We start from the raw sequence: 20,809 nt of genomic DNA, 5'->3' as shown, positions 1-20,809 counted from the left end.
CACATTTTTGTAGCCTCCTCATCGCTCCTTCATAACTTACTTTCCAACCTATTTTTGAGTTGTCAGCAAATCTGGTAAACATACCCTTCTGCTCTTTATACAAGCCATTGATATAAATCGTGAACAGCTGAGCACCAATCCCTGGGCACACCATTTGTTACATCACACCAACTTCAAGAAGAACCAATTATGCCTACCCTTGACTTCCTGTTAATAAGTCAATCTTCTATCCACATCAAGATGCTAACCCCAATCCATGAATTTTCTTTTATTTTCCACAATAGCTTTTAATGTGGCAACTTAACAAATGCATTCTGGAAATCGGAGTATATCTATCGGTTTGCCATTATCCACAGTACACGACCTCCTGAAAGAACTCTAGATGAATGGAAGTTTTTGGGAGCGACTCCTACTGTCATTCTAACCTCGCTGTCATCGCAGAATTTGAAAATGTAAACTATAACAATGAAATATATTGAATATTTAGGCTTCATTTATATGGTCAATTTCAATACAAGATTATAGAAGGGATTATAAAACGTTACCCATTCAGAATGCAAGACTGTGCAAACATAACATTGGAAATAATGTTGGTGATATTAGAGAGTTCGAGAAATGCGAAGCAAACACAGAAAAACAAATGGTAAGGTCCTACCTGAATGTGCAAATATTTTTTCAGTAATTTTTGCAGCCATCAGATCCCATACTAAAAGCTCACCAGACTGGCTGCCTGACAGAACAGTATTTCCATCCCAGCAAAAACACCTGAAAATAGGATTCTGCAAAATTAGAAAAATCTCCAAATTTGTCTAAGTGGAAAATATAATCTGCAATGTATCTCTAACTTTTTTTTACATAGATACCATAGTTGTTACCTTTGCTGTTGATCTGTAGGCAAAGTGGAGATCAACATTCCTGTCTGCACATCAATAACTTTCAGACAACAATCTTCTCCCGCACTGAGAACATGGCGACTATCTGTAATCATAAACTTGTTCAAATATTTATTAGAATTTACTGAAGTGGACAGTTAGACAATAAACTTTAAAGCTGTGTTTCATTAGGTCATTCTAAGATCAAGTTGCATTATAAAAAAAATTAATGTGTATTAATTAAATACAGGCAATAAGCAAATGTTCTGTGTAACAGTTAACAATAAAAAATTCAGGAATCATAATTTTGAATACATTCAGCTTAGAAAGCCATGACCTCAATAGTATAGCAAAGATTAGTTTATAAGTTCACAATTAAAGCAAACTATTATGCATTTGAAAAACATTGCACAATGTAAGACTGTAATGAGGTTTGTATTTGATAAAAATACATTTAAACCTGAAACATACCCGGGCTGAATGCAACATCATTGACAGTGCCTAAATGACAAGGCACTTGATATAAAATACTTAAGGTGGTGAGGTCCCAAATACTGACGGTCCCTTCCTTGCTGCCTGAAACAAGCATTGTGCCAATAGGATTGAGATTTATTGTATTTACCTGTCAAAGAAAATCCAAATCTAGTTACTTTCATCCAAACAGAATGAACCCAGAATTTTCTTCTGTGCACTACATACAAGCAAACGTGATCAGATGGGTACTTTTAATATATCTATCCAATTCAGAAGTCTTATCAAAATGAAAATGTTTTTAAATAATTCCAGAGCAATTCATGTTGTACATGTTCATCTAACTGTTTCTGGTGTAAAGTAAACTACATTTCCCAGGACAACAGAGCCTAGTGTCTAAATCTGTAAAAATTTACAATTTACCATATATTTGCTGATTTCTTAGTTAGGAGTCTATAGTGTTATTTTTAGATGCTGAGTTTCTGTCACTTTCCCTCTGCTGTTCAGGAGAATGGATAGTGAGAATCAGAGTCTCGGAGTTATCATAGTGCAGCTAGAACCAGTTCAGATTTAGACAGTCGTAACACAGGAGGTCACTCAGCCCATTAGGTCAATACCAGTCAGTAAGTAATGGATTACATAAATCCTATTTTCCAGCTTTTGGTATAGCCCCGAAGGCTATGGCAATGCAAGTGAATATTTAAATACTACTTAAATATTGGCTTAAATCTATGTAACCCCCGCCCCCGCCAAGGTAACTGATCCATCTGTCAACAGAAAATGGACCTTCCTATCCGCCCCAGCTATGTTCTCTTATACGCACCTCAATCATGTCTCTTTTCAATCTTTGTTGTTCTCATGGTAACAACCACAACTTATACAATCTTTCCTCATAGCTCAGACCCTCCAGCCCAGGCAGTATGCTGGTAAATCTCCTCTGCAATCAATCCTTCCTGTAATGTGGTGACCAGAAATGCACATAGTACTCCAGTTGTGGTCTAATCAATACTTTGTACACTTTCAGCATTACCTCCCTGCTTTTGTATTCTGCTTTGGCTGATAAAGATATCCAAGTCTTCTCAATTACCCGTCCTGCAAAATTCAGGGCTTTGTGGAATGGGCACACCAAGGTACCTCAACTTTAACACTTTCTAGGGTCCAACCATTAATAATGCAATCCCCTCTCTTGTTAGCCATCTCCAAATGCATCACTTTACACTTTTCCAGGTTGAATTCCATTTGCCACTGCCTGACCTGTCTGTTGATGTCCTCCTGTAGTTTACTCGCTATTTACCACTCTACTAATCTTATTGTCATTCACAAACATCTTGATCCTATCCCCCACATTTAAGTATAAATCATTAATGCACACCAATAACTTTAAGAGCCTTAGCACACAGCACTGAAAACAGACTTCCAGTCACAGGAACACGCTTCTACCATCACTCTCTGCCTCCTACACTGGGTCAATTTTGGATCTAAAGCGTGAGTTTGCCTTGGATCACACGAGCTCTTACTTTCTTGACCAGTCTGCCATGGGGCACCTTATCAAAAGTCTTACTAAAATCAATGTCAACCATATCAAATGCATTACCTTCACTAACACTCCTGGTTACCTCCTCAAAAAATTTAATCAAATTTGTCAAACATGACCTTCCCTTAACAAATCCTTGATGACTAACCCTGATGAACCCAAGATTCTTCATGCTACATCATTTCAAGAATGAGAACAGTTTTCTCCCTAGTTACTCTGTCCAGGCTCCTGGTTGATTTTGCATACCTCCATCAAATCTACAGAAAACTGTCTCCTATCTTCTATGATCAAATTCATGGTTGAAATTTGTTATCTGGGATCCATTATCAAGAATCACAAGTGTGGCACTCAATACTGGATGTAATACTCGAATGGAGGCTGAGCCAATGTCTCATACAAACCTAACATAACATCCTTGCTCCTGTACTCTACACCGCTTTTAATAAAACCCAGGATATGCTATGCTTATTAACCTATTACGCCACCTTTAATGACTTATACAGGAACATACCCAGGCCCCTTTGCTCCTGCACCCTTTTTAGAGTTGTACCTTTAATTTGATTTCATCTCATCTCTCCATTTTATTTCTGCCAAAATGAATCATTTCACTTGATTATATGAATGCATTTCTCTGCATTGAACTTCATCTGCCACATGTCTGCCTGTTCCAACTTGTCAATGCACTTTTAAATTCTACACTGTTCTACTCAATTTAAAATAGTTTCCAGTTTCTTATCATCAACAAATTTTGACCACTATGTGGTTAAATGAATACAGTGATAATGAGAAACTTCAAAGCGTGTGCACTTACACCTGCATCATGTTCCAGCTCAGCCATTAGCTCACAGCTATTCTTTTTTGAGTTAGTGAGATCAGCAGAAGCACATTTCCAGACCTACAGCCAAACAAAAGGCAAGAAAAAAAATTCTCAGCTACTTAAACTTTAGTGGGAAATTAAAAATGTTTCTAGATAACCAGATTATGTCATCGAGGTCAAGAAAAAGAACTTCCAATACTGGAAAGTGATTAACTTTTTCTTCAACAATGGAAATAAATTAAGACTCAAATAGTTGTAATCCATATCACATACACAAAAAGGATATCCCATGGCTACTATTAATTATTTAGTAGGTCTGAAAGTAGAACACACCTATAATAAAACCACAGAGGTCTTATGCAATATATTGCATAAGCACAACAAATAGGAGCCAGAGATAATGGGAACTGCAGATGCTGGAGATTCCAAGATAATAAAATGTGAGGCTGGATGAACACAGCAGGCCAAGCAGCATCTCAGGAGCACAAAAGCTGACGTTTCGGGCCTAGACTCTTCATCAGAGAGGGGGATGGGGGGAGGGAACTGGAATAAATAGGGAGAGAGGGGGAGGCGGACCGAAGATGGAGAGTAAAGAAGATAGGTGGAGAGAGTGTAGGTGGGGAGGTAGGGAGGGGATAGGTCAGTCCAGGGAAGACGGACAGGTCAAGGAGGTGGGATGAGGTTAGTAGGTAGCGGGGGGTGTGGCTTGGGGTGGGAGGAAGGGATGGGTGAGAGGAAGAACCGGTTAGGGAGGCAGAGACCGGTTGGACTGGTTTTGGGATGCAGTGGGTGGGGGGGGAAGAGCTGGGCTGGTTGTGTGGTGCAGTGGGGGGAGGGGACGAACTGGGCTGGTTGAGGGATGCAGTAGGGGAAGGGGAGATTTTGAAACTGGTGAAGTCCACATTGATACCATATGGCTGCAGGGTTCCCAGGCGGAATATGAGTTGCTGTTCCTGCAACCTTCGGGTGGCATCATTGTGGCAGTGCAGGAGGCCCATGATGGACATGTCATCAAGAGAATGGGAGGGGGAGTGGAAATGGTTTGCGACTGGGAGGTGCAGTTGTTTGTTGCGAACTGAGCGGAGGTGTTCTGCAAAGCGGTCCCCAAGCCTCCGCTTGGTTTCCCCAATGTAGAGGAAGCCGCACCGGGTACAGTGGATGCAGTATACCACATTGGTAGATGTGCAGGTGAACCTCTGCTTGATGTGGAATGTCATCTTGGGGCCTGGGATGGGGGTGAGGGAGGAGGTGTGGGGACAAGTGTAGCATTTCCTGCGGTTGCAGGGGAAGGTGCCGGGTGTGGTGGGGTTGGAGGGCAGTGTGGAGCGAACAAGGGAGCGAACACATCCCTCACACCCCGCCCCCGCCACAACCGCCCCAAGAGGATCCCCCTCGTTCTCACACACCACCCTACCAACCTCCGGATACAACGCATTATCCTCCGACACTTCCGCCATTTACAATCCGACCCCACCACCCAAGACATTTTTCCATCCCCTCCCCTGTCTGCTTTCCGGAGAGACCACTCTCTCCGCGACTCCCTTGTTCGCTCCACACTGCCCTCCAACCCCACCACACCCGGCACCTTCCCCTGCAACCGCAGGAAATGCTACACTTGTCCCCACACCTCCTCCCTCACCCCCATCCCAGGCCCCAAGATGACATTCCACATCAAGCAGAGGTTCACCTGCACATCTACCAATGTGGTATACTGCATCCACTGTACCCGGTGCGGCTTCCTCTACATTGGGGAAACCAAGCGGAGGCTTGGGGACCGCTTTGCAGAACACCTCCGCTCAGTTCGCAAAAAACAACTGCACCTCCCAGTCGCAAACCATTTCCACTCCCCCTCCCATTCTCTTGATGACATGTCCATCATGGGCCTCCTGCACTGCCACAATGATGCCACCCGAAGGTTGCAGGAACAGCAACTCATATTCCGCCTGGGAACCCTGCAGCCATATGGTATCAATGTGGACTTCACCAGTTTCAAAATCTCCCCTTCCCCTACTGCATCCCTCAACCAGCCCAGTTCGTCCCCTCCCCCCACTGCACCACACAACCAGCCCAGCTCTTCCCCCCCACCCACTGCATCCCAAAACCAGTCCAACCGGTCTCTGCCTCCCTAACCGGTTCTTCCTCTCACCCATCCCTTCCTCCCACCCCAAGCCGCACCCCCCGCTACCTACTAACCTCATCCCACCTCCTTGACCTGTCCGTCTTCCCTGGACTGACCTATCCCCTCCCTACCTCCCCACCTACACTCTCTCCACCTATCTTCTTTACTCTCCATCTTCGGTCCGCCTCCCCCTCTCTCCCTATTTATTCCAGTTCCCTCCCCCCATCCCCCTCTCTGATGAAGGGTCTAGGCCCGAAACGTCAGCTTTTGTGCTCCTGAGATGCTGCTTGGCCTGCTGTGTTCATCCAGCCTCACAAATAGGAGCCAAGCAGTTTTCAGTTAATCTCATGGAGATGCTGAGAATTGTACTGTCTAATCACAGGGCACATTAGTTTGTACTGCCCAGTACAGAAATGCTTTTGCTGGGATTAAGTAGACAAACCTGGAACCAAATGAGTACTATGCTACTGAGCCTGTGACTTGATCCTCCTGTATACTCCAGTACTTCATGCTACACCTCCTAGTTTGGTATTGGCAAACTTCTACCATTCCTCGTGTGCATATGCACACATATGGTACAGGAAAACATTTAGGGGAATGAGATTTAAGATTAGTTGTTTGCAAGTAAAATTCTCAAGTATTGTCAACGTATTATGTTCAGCAACACAAGTCTTGCCATGTGCCCTCCTGAAGTGCCACAGGGCATTTTTAAAAATGACGACAGCATACAAACGCGACTACACATTGCTGTAATTGTTTTGCTGAGGTTGCAGCAGGCTTTGCATTTGTAGAAATAGAGTTTGTACAGCAATCAATAGTAGGATCAACAAATTTATACAGGTCAGGCAAGGAACTGCACTTTTCAGCATGGGAAAACCCGTAAGCCCAGGGATGCAGATGTGGAGAGCACTGGGAAAGAATGTTGGGCACTGTTTAACGTGACAATTAATGTTTTGAAGCAAGGTGGCCTCTTTAAAAAGCCTATTTTCTTTTAAGGGTTCTGTCACAATACTGCCTTCCCTTATCCTTAACAGGAATGCACTCAAGTCCATCAAGGAGCTACACTGTTTTATCATTTTCAAACTTATACTGGTGCCCAAGTTGTCAGCTGGAGGGGTGCTATGTTTTTTGAGTTAGATACCTTGATTGATCAGGCAGAGGCTCCTAAAAAAAGACCACAACAAAATTAGAGACCAAACACATCAGCAAAGTTGCAAGTATTCTGGCAAACTCTTGCAGAACGTATAAATATCGGAGTCTGCTAGATGTAGACGTAGAAGGAAAACAAGTGTCATTAATGTTAATTATTGGGACAGATAAGGATGTGTGTGTCATCGTCAAAAAGTGAAGACAATTCAATCAATGCACATTGAACCATGGTAGACTCAGGGAAAAATTTACTGACAGCACAAAATAAACCAATGAACCCCAAAATGTCAGCTTTTGTGCTCCTGAGATGCTGCCTGGCCTGCTGTGTTCATCCAGTTTCACACTTGGTTATCTTGAACCCCACATTTGCTTGTTTTTTTTGGAAATTAACACTAGTAAGCTTTATTTCTAAACATCTTGCTGTCATTTTCTGCATTTTATTATTGCATAGGCATTGCAAGTGTAAACATTACTATTTCTGTGTAAGTATTCAATTGTTGCTACTACATTATGTGGCATCAAAAACAGTCTATGGTCAGTGGGACATCTGTACCAACTGTTTCTTAAGTACCATGACCATCATATATAGACAAGTGCCTCAATTTAAAATGATCTATAACTGGTGGTGCTTGTGTTGTGTGTGTGATGGAAAGTTTTCAGAAATTTGACCCCTGCAGGTTTGATGGCAGAAGGAAAACGGGAGCATGAACCAGATGTCCACATCTGGGAGCATTTTCAGTTAAAGAACAGAGTTTTCATTTTTAGAAAGCACAAAAGATTCTATTCAGGAAAGGAGGTCTACAATTCCAGAGAATTCTCATCATCACCATCATCTTTCAAAATACACACAATTTTACTTATGAAAAATATTTGAGTAAAAAATAAATGCCATTCAAATGGAAATTTCCAACAGGTTAAATTGTGCTCATCCACCCGGGTGATCAATTCAAGAACAACTGGGAGTAATGGGATTAGAATATCAAAATATAAACACCAGAAATGTACTTCATTATTGAAAATAAAACAAATGAATTTTTGTGGTTTAATACCTTGGTCAGTAATTTAGTGGTTTATTTAGTTTCGAAGGCAGTAAATGGGTTAAAAATAGAGTATTACAATTTCTAACACAGGAACAGTTATTAGTCACCAAAGAGCAAATTAACCTTCCAGTCTTTAATGTATGGTGGCGTACTGCTATTTTTGAATTACTAAATGTTTTGGACTAAGCAATATTCAACGTCCTACTATAATAAGTGCAAGTGTATAATTTTCTGAAGTGATAGTGTGATTTAGTCGGTAGTTCAGTTGATCAAGTCTATTGTGGAATTGGAACACAATATCGGAAGCCAAAATCTAGGGCAAACTAACAGAAAATTGTATAATTAGAATTACAGCTTCTGGAAAAAAATCCTTCTATTCAAATCCTGAAGAGTTTTTGATCAATTCTCACTCTCAACACAACAGGACAGATTAGTTATCCATTTCACTTCAGCTGCCAGATTCTACAGCGTTTAAAATTATAATAGTTGTAAGGTACACAGGAAAGAGGCACCTGGTGGCGAAAGTATGAGCAGGCAGCCCGAGGTGGCTGGTGGCCAGGGTGGGGGGAGTGGAGAGAGTGCAGGCGATGAGCCCTGACGAGGACTGCGAGCTCAGCATTGCCAGGTGCTTATGAACTGTGGTGTTGAACCGTCGGCTGTGTTTCTTTGTTTTTCTACCTTTTAGTTAGATGGAACTGTAGCATTTAACTTTTTAACGCTGTTTTCTTTATTTTTCTGCTCCATACCAAGATTCTGTACCGAGGTACCTTTGTACCTCAGATAGTGCCATAAGTGGCCACTTGTAAACTTTTCACCATACTTCAGACAATAAATCTAATCCACTATCAAAGATGAAAATGAAAGAACATGGAAGACATAGAGTTTGTGGATTGAGGATGAAATCACTTCAATGTTGAACTCAGATAAAGAGTTAGTACACTGTTTCCCAATCCCAGAGGTCAGGTTGACTATTCATTCACCACATTAGCCAATTAAAAGGATTTCTAGTTCAAATGATCTTGGAAGATCCTGGTTCTCCTACACAGAAGTCTTTCTGAAGGTTCTGGGGTACTGATACGAGGTGATGTTCACCAAATAATGGAGGAAGGAGCCAGCCATTCAAATCATGCATACATGGACAGAAGGAATTGGGACCTCAAGAGGAGAGAAAAGCACTGCGCCTTTTGGTATCAGTTCCCACTCACTTTCCCAAACTTCTTCTGCAAAGTATGACTCAGACCAGTACATTGGTTCCTCCCTGCTCCCAAGACAGCTCCTCACATCCCCATTTAAACAGCTAACACTGATAGTGCCACATTGAAAACACATAAATGGAAGACTATTGCATCAGTTCTAATGATGCAGAGAGAGAGAAAGAGAGACACAGAGAGAGAGAGAGAGAGAGAGATAGAGAGAGAGAGAGAGAGAGAGATAGATAGAGAGAGAGAGAGAGAGAGAGAGAGAGATGGAAATTGGATGAATTGAAAAGATTGTGTATCCAATAAAGTGTATGTCTTTCTTTTCATTTTTAATTGAAGATTTCCGTTCCACAAGGCCGGGCCCCTTGACTATGTCTGTAATATTTCACAAACTTCTGCTCTCACCCTTACATCTTCCCTCCCAGAATTGGGAGCCCTTGCCCTCACCATTGGCACCCTTTGGCAATGATGCCACTTCCAGCAGGACACTTATCAAACATCTCTTTTCTGTTCACTATCAGCATTCCCCATAGACATTCATTGTGGTCCACTCATCAATTACCGCTGACACACACACCACTTTCCACAAGGCTTTTGTACGTAATTGCAGTAAATGCCAAAGCTGCCTTTAGACCGCTTCCCTTCTGATCATACAAGGCCCAGTATAGTCCTAGATAACAAAGTGTGGGGCTGGATGAACACAGCAGGCCAAGCAGCATCTTAGGAGCACAAAAGCTGAGGTTTCGGGCCTAGACCCTTCATCAGAAAAGGGGGATGGGGAGAGGATTCTGAAATAAATCCTGCAGCCCAATGGTAGGAATGTGGATTTCACCAGCTTCAAAATCTCCTCTCCCCCCACTGTATCCCAAAGCCAGCCCACCCTGCCCCCGCCTCCCTAACCTGTTCTTCCCCTCACCTATCCCCTCCTCCCACCTCAAGCCGCATCTCCATCTCCTACCTACTAACCTCATCCCGCCCCCTTGACCTGTCCGTCCTCCCCAGACTGACCTATCCCTTCCCTACCTCCCCACCTATACTCTCCTCTCCACCTATCTTCTTTTCTCTCCATCTTCGGTCCCCCTCCCCCTCTCTCCCTATTTATTCCAGAACCCTCTCCCCATCCCCCTCTCTGACGAAGGGTCTAGGCCCGAAACGTCAGCTTTTGTGCTCCTGAGATGCTGCTTGGCCTGCTGTGTTCGTCCAGCTCCACACTTTGTTATCTTGGATTCTCCAGCATCTGCAGTTCCCATTATCCCTGAGCCCAATATAGTCCTTACAGGTGAAAACGGTGATTTCCACGCATTTAACAATATCACATGGTACGTAAAACGGAAAATAAACATTTGGCAGGATACTAGAAGTACTTTGTTTATCTTTGAGTAATGTCATGGGATCTTTCACAACCTCCTAAGATGCTGTCAGGGTCTAAATTAATGCATTATCTGAAAACTGCACCTCTGAATGTTCAGCATCTCGCAGTGTTACACTGAAGTGCCAACCTGTACGTGATATTTATGTACAATGTTCCAATTATTCTACTGCCTCTGATCACACTTCTGCTGAAGACTGCACTTGGTCTGGACTTCCCATCTGTAATGCCACAAAAGGTCAACTAGCACTTTTAAACAGCAACACTGACCTTGACTGTAGAATCCCAGGAAGAAGTATATAAGTGGTCATTGTACCAGCAGATCTTGCTGACAGCATCATCATGACCCATGAGTGTATCTTGTCTTCGTCCATAAGCTACTGAGTAAAAATATCTGCAACAAATGAATCCAGAAAAATATCAGACCATTGTCTATATAGATCTGTCTACCAAAAATATTTTATTTGAATCATTCAGTCAGTACAGGAAGACACTGTTTAACTTCTCACGACTATTTTCAGAAAGCTGTCTAACTTAGAACCCGACCCGCAGTTTTTTATAAATCTTAACTCTGTAAATTATCCTTATTCAATTATGCACCCAATTGTTTGCTGAAACTTCTCATAACATCTGCACCAACCATTCAGGTAATACATGACAGATCTTAACCATCACCTGTGTGAAAACATTTCATTTCTGACCGTTTGCTAATTATTTTCAACATATGATCTATTCTTATTCATCACTTGCCAGAGAATAGTCGCTCCTCACATGTTGGATCAAAACCCATTCAAAATTTTAGATACTTCTACATGCAATCTTTGAGAGTCTAATCTCAGTCATTAAAATACAATAAAAAGAAAGGTCTGAAGATCCCGCAAAATTCTCTCCAATTAGAAAATCATCTATTTCCCATGAGTCTCTGCCTATCATTTAATAATTATGCACACAAATTACCAATGTCCCTTTAATTCCATGCAAATTCCTTTGACAGAATAACCTTGTTTAATAAGATTTATGGAATACATTTTGAAATTTCATAAATCAATCATCTACAGCACTGTCTTCGTCAACCTCCTCTGTTACTTAACTGAAAAATTCAATTAGATAGTAAGGTAAAATTTGTTTTCAACGAATCTGTGCTGACTGCCCCATGTTAACCATACTTCAAGAAGTGAGAATTGATTTGACCTTGACAATGATCTCTCAAAAGTTTGGTAACAGTTATCAAGTTTATCCCTCTTCCTTATTTTGAACAGGGTTGTAATGTTTACAATGCTGTAGTCTCACTTTCATATCTGAATATGATTGAAATTTCATGGTTACAGCTTCTTTGATGTCCATTCCAGCTTCCTTCTGTGATATAGGAGATACCCCTTCTGCAGCTGCTTCCTGTTCTGGTACCCATTACATTTTACTCTTACATTCCTTTAGTCCATCTTATACACTTTTCAGTTTCCCTCATACTCTTTCTGCTCAGTCTTCAACTTTATTCTGTAATGACATTTCCCATAACTCCCTTTCTCATTTATATTTTAACCTCTACTTCTCTTGTCATCCAGGGAACCTGGTGAATTTCCCCAGCATTTTCTGTGCTTGTTTCAAGAGTTGCAGCTTCTGCACTATTTTGCTTTTATCACAATACATGAAGGGTTTGACCTCCTTGAAGGTGGTTGAACGAACAGACATCATCAGTTGTACCATCGACTGTTAAAGGATGCTGGGGAGAAAATATCAGATGCTCTGAAAATCATTTCCCAATCCTCACTAGATACAGGTGAGGATTCAAGATTAGCAAACATCATACCACTATTCAAAAAGGGTCCGAGAGATAGGACAAGTAGTTATAGAACAGACAGTGTGACGGCAGTGGTGAGAACATATTGCTAGAATCAATACAGAGAGATAGGAATCTGTTTGTTGGAAGGGTACAGATTAATCAAGGACAATCAGCACGGGTCCATTAAGGGAAGGCCATGTCTTACTAACTTTATATTTTCTGAGAATAAAAGGAGAACTGATGGGGATAGTGCAGTGGATCTATCTACATAGATCTTAGTATCACATCTGACAAAATCCCACAAGGCAAATTGGTCAGAAGAATTAAGTCCGTGGAATACAGGGTAGTATGGCAAGTTGTGTCTAAGAACGCCTCAGGGACACAAATCATAATGGTTGATGGGTGCTTCTATGAATGGAAAATAGCTTCCAGTCATTGTTCACAGGATTTCTTGCTGTTTGTGGTATATATTAATGATATGGATTTACATGTGGGAGGCATGATTGTGAAATTTGCGGACAATACAAAATTGGCCGTGTCGTTAATCCTGAAGAGGATGGCTGCCAAATGCAGAATAAGACCAATGGTTTAGATGGGTAGACAGGAAAGTGGCTGATGAAATTCAGTCTGGAGAAGTGGAGAGTGGGGAGGGTATGCTAAACAAGGGAATACACAATAAATGGGAAGATATTGCGAGAGGCAGAGAAATTGAAACACTGAAATACAAGTCTACAGGATCCTGAAGATGGCCGAACAAGTAGATAAAGGCAGTAAAGAAGGCATATGGGATGTTTTCCATTAACATTTAAAGTACTGAATACAAATGCTGGAAGGAATCAAGATGTTGGTTAGGCAACTTCGAGGGTTTTATGTACAGTTCCAGTCATATTACAAAAAGGACATAATTGCACTGGAGAGACTACAGAGATTTACACGAATGCTGCTGCAACTTCAACACTGCAGCTAGGAAGAAGTTAGATATCCCAGAGTTGTTTTCATTAGAACAGGGAGGCTGGGGGGTGGCATAACTAAAGTATTCAAAATAATGAGGGATATCAAAATTCTTGGTAGCATAGGCAAGGAAGATCTGTTTCCACGAATAAAGAAGTCAATTATCATGAGACACAGAAATAAGGTAATTTGTAGGATTAGAGTGATCAGGAAGGAAAATGCGTTTTCTCCAAGGAGGTGCTGAGTGTCAGAATTTGCTGCCCAGTCTGATGGCTGAAGTTGAAGTCCTCAAATCATTTAAAAGGAATATGGATCTGCCCCTGAAGCTTCAAGGCTATGGAGTAGGTGCTGAAAAGCAGCATTCAAATGAGCATCGAGGTTATTCAGTCACCACAGGCACACTGGTCTCAGAGCCTAGGTCTTCTCTAACTGGAACTAACTCCATTTATCCACACTCCTTAGAAAAGGTCCACTATTCCTGCCATCAGAGGTTTAGAAACAAACTGATAAAAACAGTTCTTTTAGCAACATTTGTTCAGCAGACTATTTAATACATACAGGTATTTCTCCTATAACGCGATAGTTGTGCTCGTGTAGTCTCGTGCTACAGAAAATCACGCTATAGAAAATCGCCACAGAATATCATGCTATACGGAAATATCTATACAACATCACTATACTGCACAGGAGAAAGTTTGCATTATCCAAACAGCATTCACTATTCATCAACTGCATTACAACCAACGCGTTAACGAAACATCGCTATAGCAGAAATACCTGTACAAAAACAGAAATTGAAGGCGAACTCAGCAGCATTTTCATCGGAACTCATGTCACTGGATGCGAAACATTACCTCTGCTTTCTTCCCACAGATAGTGCCAAACTTGCTAAGATTTGCCAGCAATTTCTGTTCTTGTTTCTGATCTGACAGGCAGAGGGATCTGGGTGTACAGGTACACACGTCACTGAAAGCAGCAACGCAGATGGAGAAGATCGTCAACAAGGCATATGGCATGCATGTCTTCATCGGCTGGGACACTGAGTTTAAAAATTGGCAGGTAATGTTGCAACTTTATAGTACCTTAGTTAGGCTGCATTTGGAATAGCGTGTTCAATTCTGGTCGCCACACTACCAGAAAGATGTGTGACTTTGGAGGGGGTACAGAAAAGATTTACCAGGATGTTGCCTGGTATGGAGGGCATTAGCTATGAGGAGAGGCTGGAGAAACTTGGGTTGTTCTCACTGGAACGACAAAGTTTGAGGAGCGACCTGATAAAGGTCTACAAGATTATGAAGGGCATGGACAGAGTGGACGGTCAGAAACTTTTTCCCTTGTCACAGAGATTTGTGGGGAGAGTCATAGAATGGGTGAAAGAGTCAGTTATTCAGGGCATAGGTTTAAGGTGCAAGTGGCAAAGTTTAAAGAAGACATACGAGGCAGGTTTTCCTACACAGAGGGTGGTGGGTGCCTGGAACGCACTGCTGGCGGAGGTAGCGGAAGCAGAAACGATACTGACTTTTAAAGGGCGTCCTGACAAATACATGAATAGGACAGGAGTAGAGGGACACGGTCCCCAGAAGAGTAGGGGGTTTTAGTTGTAATGGGCAGCATGTTGGTCCAGGCTTGGAGGGCCGAAGGGCCTGTTCCTGGATGTAGTCTTCCTTATTCTTTGTATCTCCAGCATTCATAGTTGCGTTTCATTTCATACATACAAATACATACACATTGTTATCCCACGATGAACAAAGGACTGTTGTATCCTCCAGTAACAAACAAGATGACAGGGCCTAATAAAAAAAGAGATCAGTCTATGAGACCAATAATTTAAAACTGTGAAAACAGAGATGTGTTCATGCACCTTAAATATATTTAATATCCTTCAGCTGATTTGCTGATTTTTCTCACCTCTTGTCAAAGACTGGACTACAGCTTCTCATCATCCACTATCACCTTATTTCAAAGGAACTTCTTCACTGGGAGCCCACATAATGAACATCAGGTTATTCCCTCTTACAGGATGTTACTGCCTAGCTGAAGTCAGCTGTCCCTGATGACTTTATGTTCACCTTCAGCAGATGACCAATAACAAAACTCTCACTGACTGAGATGAGAGGGAATTTCTTATCTCAGAGAGTTGAGAGTCTTAGGAACTCCCTGTCACAGAGATCAGTGGGGGCAGAGTCACAGAATCCTACAGCACAGAGACAGGCCCTTTGGTCCAAACTAGTCCATGCTGACCATAAAATCCATCCACGCTAACCTCATTTCCCCGCACTTGGCCCATATCCTCCTGAACCTATCCAATCCATGTATTTGTTATACTGCCTTTTCACTGTTGTTAATGTACTCGCCTCAACCACTTCCACTGGCAGCTCATTACATATGCACACCACAGTGTGTTAAAAAAAATGTTTTCCCTCATGTTCTCGTGTATTCTTCCCTCTCTTACCTTAAACTAATGCCCTCTTGTCTTTGATTCTCCAACCCTGGAAAAAGACTAAGTGCATTTCATCCTACTCATATCTCTCATGATGTTATACACTTCTATAAGATCCACCCTCAGTCTCCTACACACTAAAGAAAAAGGTCCTAGTTTGTCCAACCTCTCTCAGTCCCTTGAGACCTGGCAACATCCTTGTAAATTTCTTCCGTACTCTTTCCAGTTTAATAACATCCTTCTTATATCAAGGTGAGCAAAACTGAACACAACACTCCAAATGCAGCCTCACCAATGTCCTGCACAATTACAACATAACTTTCCAACTTCTATACACAATGCCCTGACTGATGAAGGCCAGTGTGCCAAAGCCTTCTTCACTGCTCTATCTACCTGCGATTTCACTTTTAGAGAACCATGCACCTGAACGCCAAGGTCCTTCTGTTCCACTACACTCTTTACAGGCCCTACCATTCACCATGAAGCTCCTACCTTCAGTTGACTTTCGAAAATGCAACATCTCATACTTACCTATATTATACTCCATTTGCCGCATCTCGGCCGACTTGCCCAGCTGACCAAGATCCTGCTGCAATTTCTGATAACCTTCCTCATTATCCATGATCCCGCTAATTCTAGTGTCATCCACAGACTTACGAATCATGCCCTGTACATTCTTATCCAAATTATTGATATAAATAACAAACAGCAATGGACCCAGCACCAAACCCTGAGGCAAACCACTTATCACAGGCCTCCAGTCTGACAATCATCCTTCCACTATTTTCCTCTGATTCCTACCATCAAGCCAATTGTGTATCTAATTTGCCAGCTCTCCCTGGATTCCAGAGATCTAACTTTCCAGAACAGCCTACCATGTAGAACTTTATCAAAGGCCTTACTGAAATCCATATAGATGACGTCTACCAGCCTGCCCTCATTAACCTTCCTGGCCACTTCATCAAAGAATGCTAACAAATTTGTGAGGCATGATCTCCCTCGCATGAAGCCATGCTGACTCCTCTTAATCATATCCTGTCTTTCCAAATGTATATCTTATCCCTCAGAATCTTCTGAAGTAACTTACCTACCACAGATGTCAAGCTTACTGGTCTATAATTCCCAGGTTTTTCTTTGCAGCTCTTCTTGAAAAAGGACACAACATTCCCTACTCTCCAGTCTTCCAGGACCTCACCCGGGGCTAATAATGACGCAAATATATCAGCCAGAGACCCCGCAATTTCTTCTCTAGCCTTGTGCACGGTTCTTGGACGTACTTAAAGTCCTTTTGTATAATTAAGGCTGAGATAGACAGATTCTTGATCAGTCCAGGAATCAAGGGTTACAGGGTAAATGCAGGAAAGTGGGCATGAGGAATACCAGATCGCACTGTTTGGAGAAGCTGGCTCGAGAGGCCAAGCAGCCTATTTTTGTAAAAAAAAACTGAGTTGCTGGAAAAGCTCAACAGGTCTGAAAGCATCTGTGAACAAAAATCACAGTTAACATTTCAGGTCTAGTGACCCTTTCTCATAAAGATGGTAGCTAGGAAAACGTCAATTTATATGCAGAAGATAGGGTGGGGGAGGGGGTAAGGAGTAAACAATAAAGGTGGAGACAGAGCTCAAAGAGAGAGAAGAATAGTTGAACGAACAAAGGAGTTGATAACTATCTGGCTAGAAGGGTGAATAGCCTGCTCTGGCTCCTATTTTATGGTCTTATGGATTTATCCCTTCCCTTAGACAGGCATACAACTTAAGTATGTCAATCTCAGCACTGTTCCAAGACCAGTTAACCACCGTAAAGGCATACGATTTTGCATGCTCCAGGTTAGAATGTTTCAGTGGTATCCTGCACAGCCTCTGGAGTAGACCTTGAAGAAAAAACATGTGCTCTTTGTTTGCTTTAAAATTAGTTACTTTACCCTCAGGAGCAATGAACTCCAACTGGGGATTCTTTGGCTATTATTCTTTTTCTACAGCACCAGGTCTCACCATATTTGAAAAGGACATGCTCCGCTGTAACATGTTTTTTTCCTTGGAAAACATTTTTAGTGTTGAATCTGTGTTGCGAATGAAAAGAAAGTATGACACAAATTAATGGGTGTAAAATTGGAAACTATATTGACATTACAGAATGCAAGTAAAAACAGAGACACTTGTAAAACTGAAACATTGTGTTAGTTAGCAATGCAAATTGTTAAATGATAGATAAGTTTTTTAAAATTATCTTACAGTTTTACCATAAATATTATTAGCAACTTAACAGTGAGGTTGTTAAACTATTGTGGTGTTAGAAAATTAAAAACTGGCTATTCACTAAATAAAGACTTATAAAAATTGACTTTTAATAAATCAAATCTAAATTTATAGTCTGGTATGAATCTGTAGTGATAAAATATGGCTAGGTTTCTAATTTATGGTTATCATGTCCTCAGATATTTAGTAAAGTAACCTTGAGAAGTTGTAAAGACTGAAGTTCCATTGCGAGCTACAGCAATCCCAGTCACTGCCCTAATTATAAGAAAAGACAAAAAGATAAAATCCAAACACAATCAGAAGCCATAACACCAACAGTAAAACCTTAGTGAAGATCGATCACATCATTTTACCCTTCATCACCAAGCAACAAACATCCGTTAGCTGTCTGGCTGTCCATTTTATACAATGCCTATTGAAGAACTGAAATTACTGGCAATGATACCTAATAAATTGAAAATGGAAAATAAAATCAGACTAAATTTAAAATGTTCTTATCCTTTTTTCCCTCTTGCTACATAAGTTAAAATTACCCAAAATTATTCTTTACAATCTTATATGAACAAAATTCAGGAGCATTATCACACATGTGGGTCTGGAAAGGACTTTTTCATCTCTGAATTGATTAGAATTATGCTCTCATTGCTTTCCCTGGGAGATGGAAGACAGTGAATGAACAGGAATAGCAGACGACATATGTTAGAAATGAACATTTATGAAAGGTCTTCTCTTTTCTGTTCCTGTGTTTGTCGATATTAGTACAGTAATATTTACTTAGTACACTGCAATTCAACTATAGCACAGTTCATCACCTCTTCGTTTTTTCTATTGTTAGTAACTGAAATGTGCAGAATGAACACATATAACTTACTCTTTGTGAATCTTCTGCTGGTAAACTATGCTCAGTTTGCCAATATTGCTCCAGGCTAGTTTTAGGCTTTCTTCTGTCAAATCTTCAAATGAGGAATCTTCACAGGAAGAAACTGCAAAACAGAAAATGATGTATTGAGCACACGAAAGTCCACAATCGTGGTTATCATGTCACCATATCATCTTCCGTTAACCAGCAACAGTGCAGAGATTTGCTGTACAGGGAACTCAATCCTCGATATCAACTTATAAGGAACAATATAAACTTGATGTACGGTTTTTCTGTTGTCATTATTTTATAAATGCAAGAGATTATAATTAATAAATAGCCTGCATGTGAACACAAAGATAACATAATTTGCCAGTCACTCAGTCATTAAAGGTGCACACAAATGATGTGCAAAGATGAACTGAGAGGTTATGCCCATTATGAAACATTGCACAGACTGGGGTTTGTCTCTCTCTGAAAGGAAAGACTGAGGGGATAACCTGATGGATTTCTTTATGACAATGCATGATTTGAGAAAATATCAGTAGAAGGTCAAAACTAGGGCCAACAACTTATGACAGTACCAATAAATCTAACTGGAAATTCAGGAGAACCTAAAGGCTGGCGAGAATGTGGATCTTACTACCACAGAGAGTATCTGAAACAAATTACATAAAGTGGAGAGATAGGGAGTGACCGAGTTAAACAAACATGTGATGGGGAAAGGAATGGAAGTCACATGATCAGCTGCTTTACTCTATTGCTCTGCAATCAAACAGGGCAGCACAGTGGCTAAATGTTTAGCACTGTTGCCTCGCAGTGCCAGGGACCCGAGATTAAATCCACCCTTGGGCAACTGTCCGTGTAGAGTTTGCACGTTCACCCGGTGTTTGCATGGGTTTCTATCAGCTGCTTCGGTTTCCTTCCACAGTCTAAAGATGTGTAGGCTAGACAGACAGGTCATGCTAAATTGCCCATAGTGTCCAGGGTTGAGCAGGTTAGGTGGATTAGCCAGGTTAAACATGGAGTTATAGGGATAGGGTTGAGAGAAGCCGGATCTGGGTGAGATGCTCTTCGGGTTTCGGAGCAGACTCGGTAGGCTGCATGGCCTGTTTGAACACTGTAGGGATTCTCTGCAAAGATAATAACTGGAGACGAAACATTAAATTATTTCTGGTATAAAAATGAAATTACCTTAGCATAACATCTTCAGATCTCAAACACTGACCAGATCATTACTCGTACAGAGTAATGGTAATTGCAGTCTAGTATCTGCAAATTTACCTGGAGGCAACTCAGTTACAGAAGTACTTCGGCTACATCCTTTGGAAAGGGTTTGAAACTTTGGCATTATCCTCTGTGGATGTGGGCTGGTGAACAACTGTTTTGGTGTCTGTCCAAATTCAAGGATCTGGGTCAGCATTGCTATCTTCTGATTTGGATCCTCGATGCTGTGGGCAAGTTCATAAATATGAGTATTGAACTGATCCTGATTTTATATAAGTAGCTGTTCAATGAAAGCTACAATTAAAGTCACAGAGGTGTACATCATGGGAACAGATCCTTCGGTCCAACTTGTCGTCACTGACCAGACATCCTAAGTAAATCTGGTCCCATCTGCCAGCATTTGGGCCATATCCCTCTAAACCCTTCCTAGTCACATATCCATGTGTATATCTTTTAAACGTTGTAACTGTACCAGTCTCCACCACTTCTGGCAGCTCATTCCACACACACACAACCCTCTACGTCAAACAGTTGCCCTTAAGTCCCTTTCAAATCTTACCCCTCTCACCTTAAACCTATGCCGTCTAGTTTTGGACTTCCCCACCCCAAGGTAAAGACTTTGTCTATTTACTCTATCCATACCCCTCATGATTCTATAAACTTTTATAAGGTGACCTCTCAGCCTCCGACATGCCACAGAAATTGGCCCTGGCCTATTCTAAGCAGT

At 41.5% G+C, this 20,809-nt stretch overlaps 1 protein-coding gene across 4 annotated transcripts in view; it reads right to left on the bottom strand.

Moving 5' to 3' along the window:
• The window catches only part of nsmaf (neutral sphingomyelinase (N-SMase) activation associated factor), a 69,405-nt gene that overhangs the window by 3,201 nt on the left and 45,395 nt on the right, over positions 1 to 20,809 (bottom strand). For all 4 annotated transcript variants that reach the window (XM_048529405.2, XM_048529406.2, XM_059645911.1 and 1 more), the window contains 10 exons: positions 20,140 to 20,306; positions 18,868 to 18,979; positions 18,193 to 18,251; positions 17,733 to 17,800; positions 15,027 to 15,091; positions 10,841 to 10,964; positions 3,689 to 3,772; positions 1,344 to 1,494; positions 876 to 978; positions 656 to 765 (listed from right to left, as the gene is read on the bottom strand). In XM_048529405.2, coding sequence (XP_048385362.1) covers positions 656 to 765; positions 876 to 978; positions 1,344 to 1,494; positions 3,689 to 3,772; positions 10,841 to 10,964; positions 15,027 to 15,091; positions 17,733 to 17,800; positions 18,193 to 18,251; positions 18,868 to 18,979; positions 20,140 to 20,306 — 1,043 coding nt within the window. The remainder of the gene's footprint in view (positions 1 to 655; positions 766 to 875; positions 979 to 1,343; positions 1,495 to 3,688; positions 3,773 to 10,840; positions 10,965 to 15,026; positions 15,092 to 17,732; positions 17,801 to 18,192; positions 18,252 to 18,867; positions 18,980 to 20,139; positions 20,307 to 20,809) is intronic.

This window comes from Stegostoma tigrinum, chromosome 5, assembly GCF_030684315.1.
Source record: "Stegostoma tigrinum isolate sSteTig4 chromosome 5, sSteTig4.hap1, whole genome shotgun sequence".
Lineage (NCBI taxonomy): Eukaryota > Metazoa > Chordata > Chondrichthyes > Orectolobiformes > Stegostomatidae > Stegostoma > Stegostoma tigrinum.
Note: the sequence above shows the minus strand (reverse complement) of the source record. Positions and strands in the feature narration are given on the sequence as shown.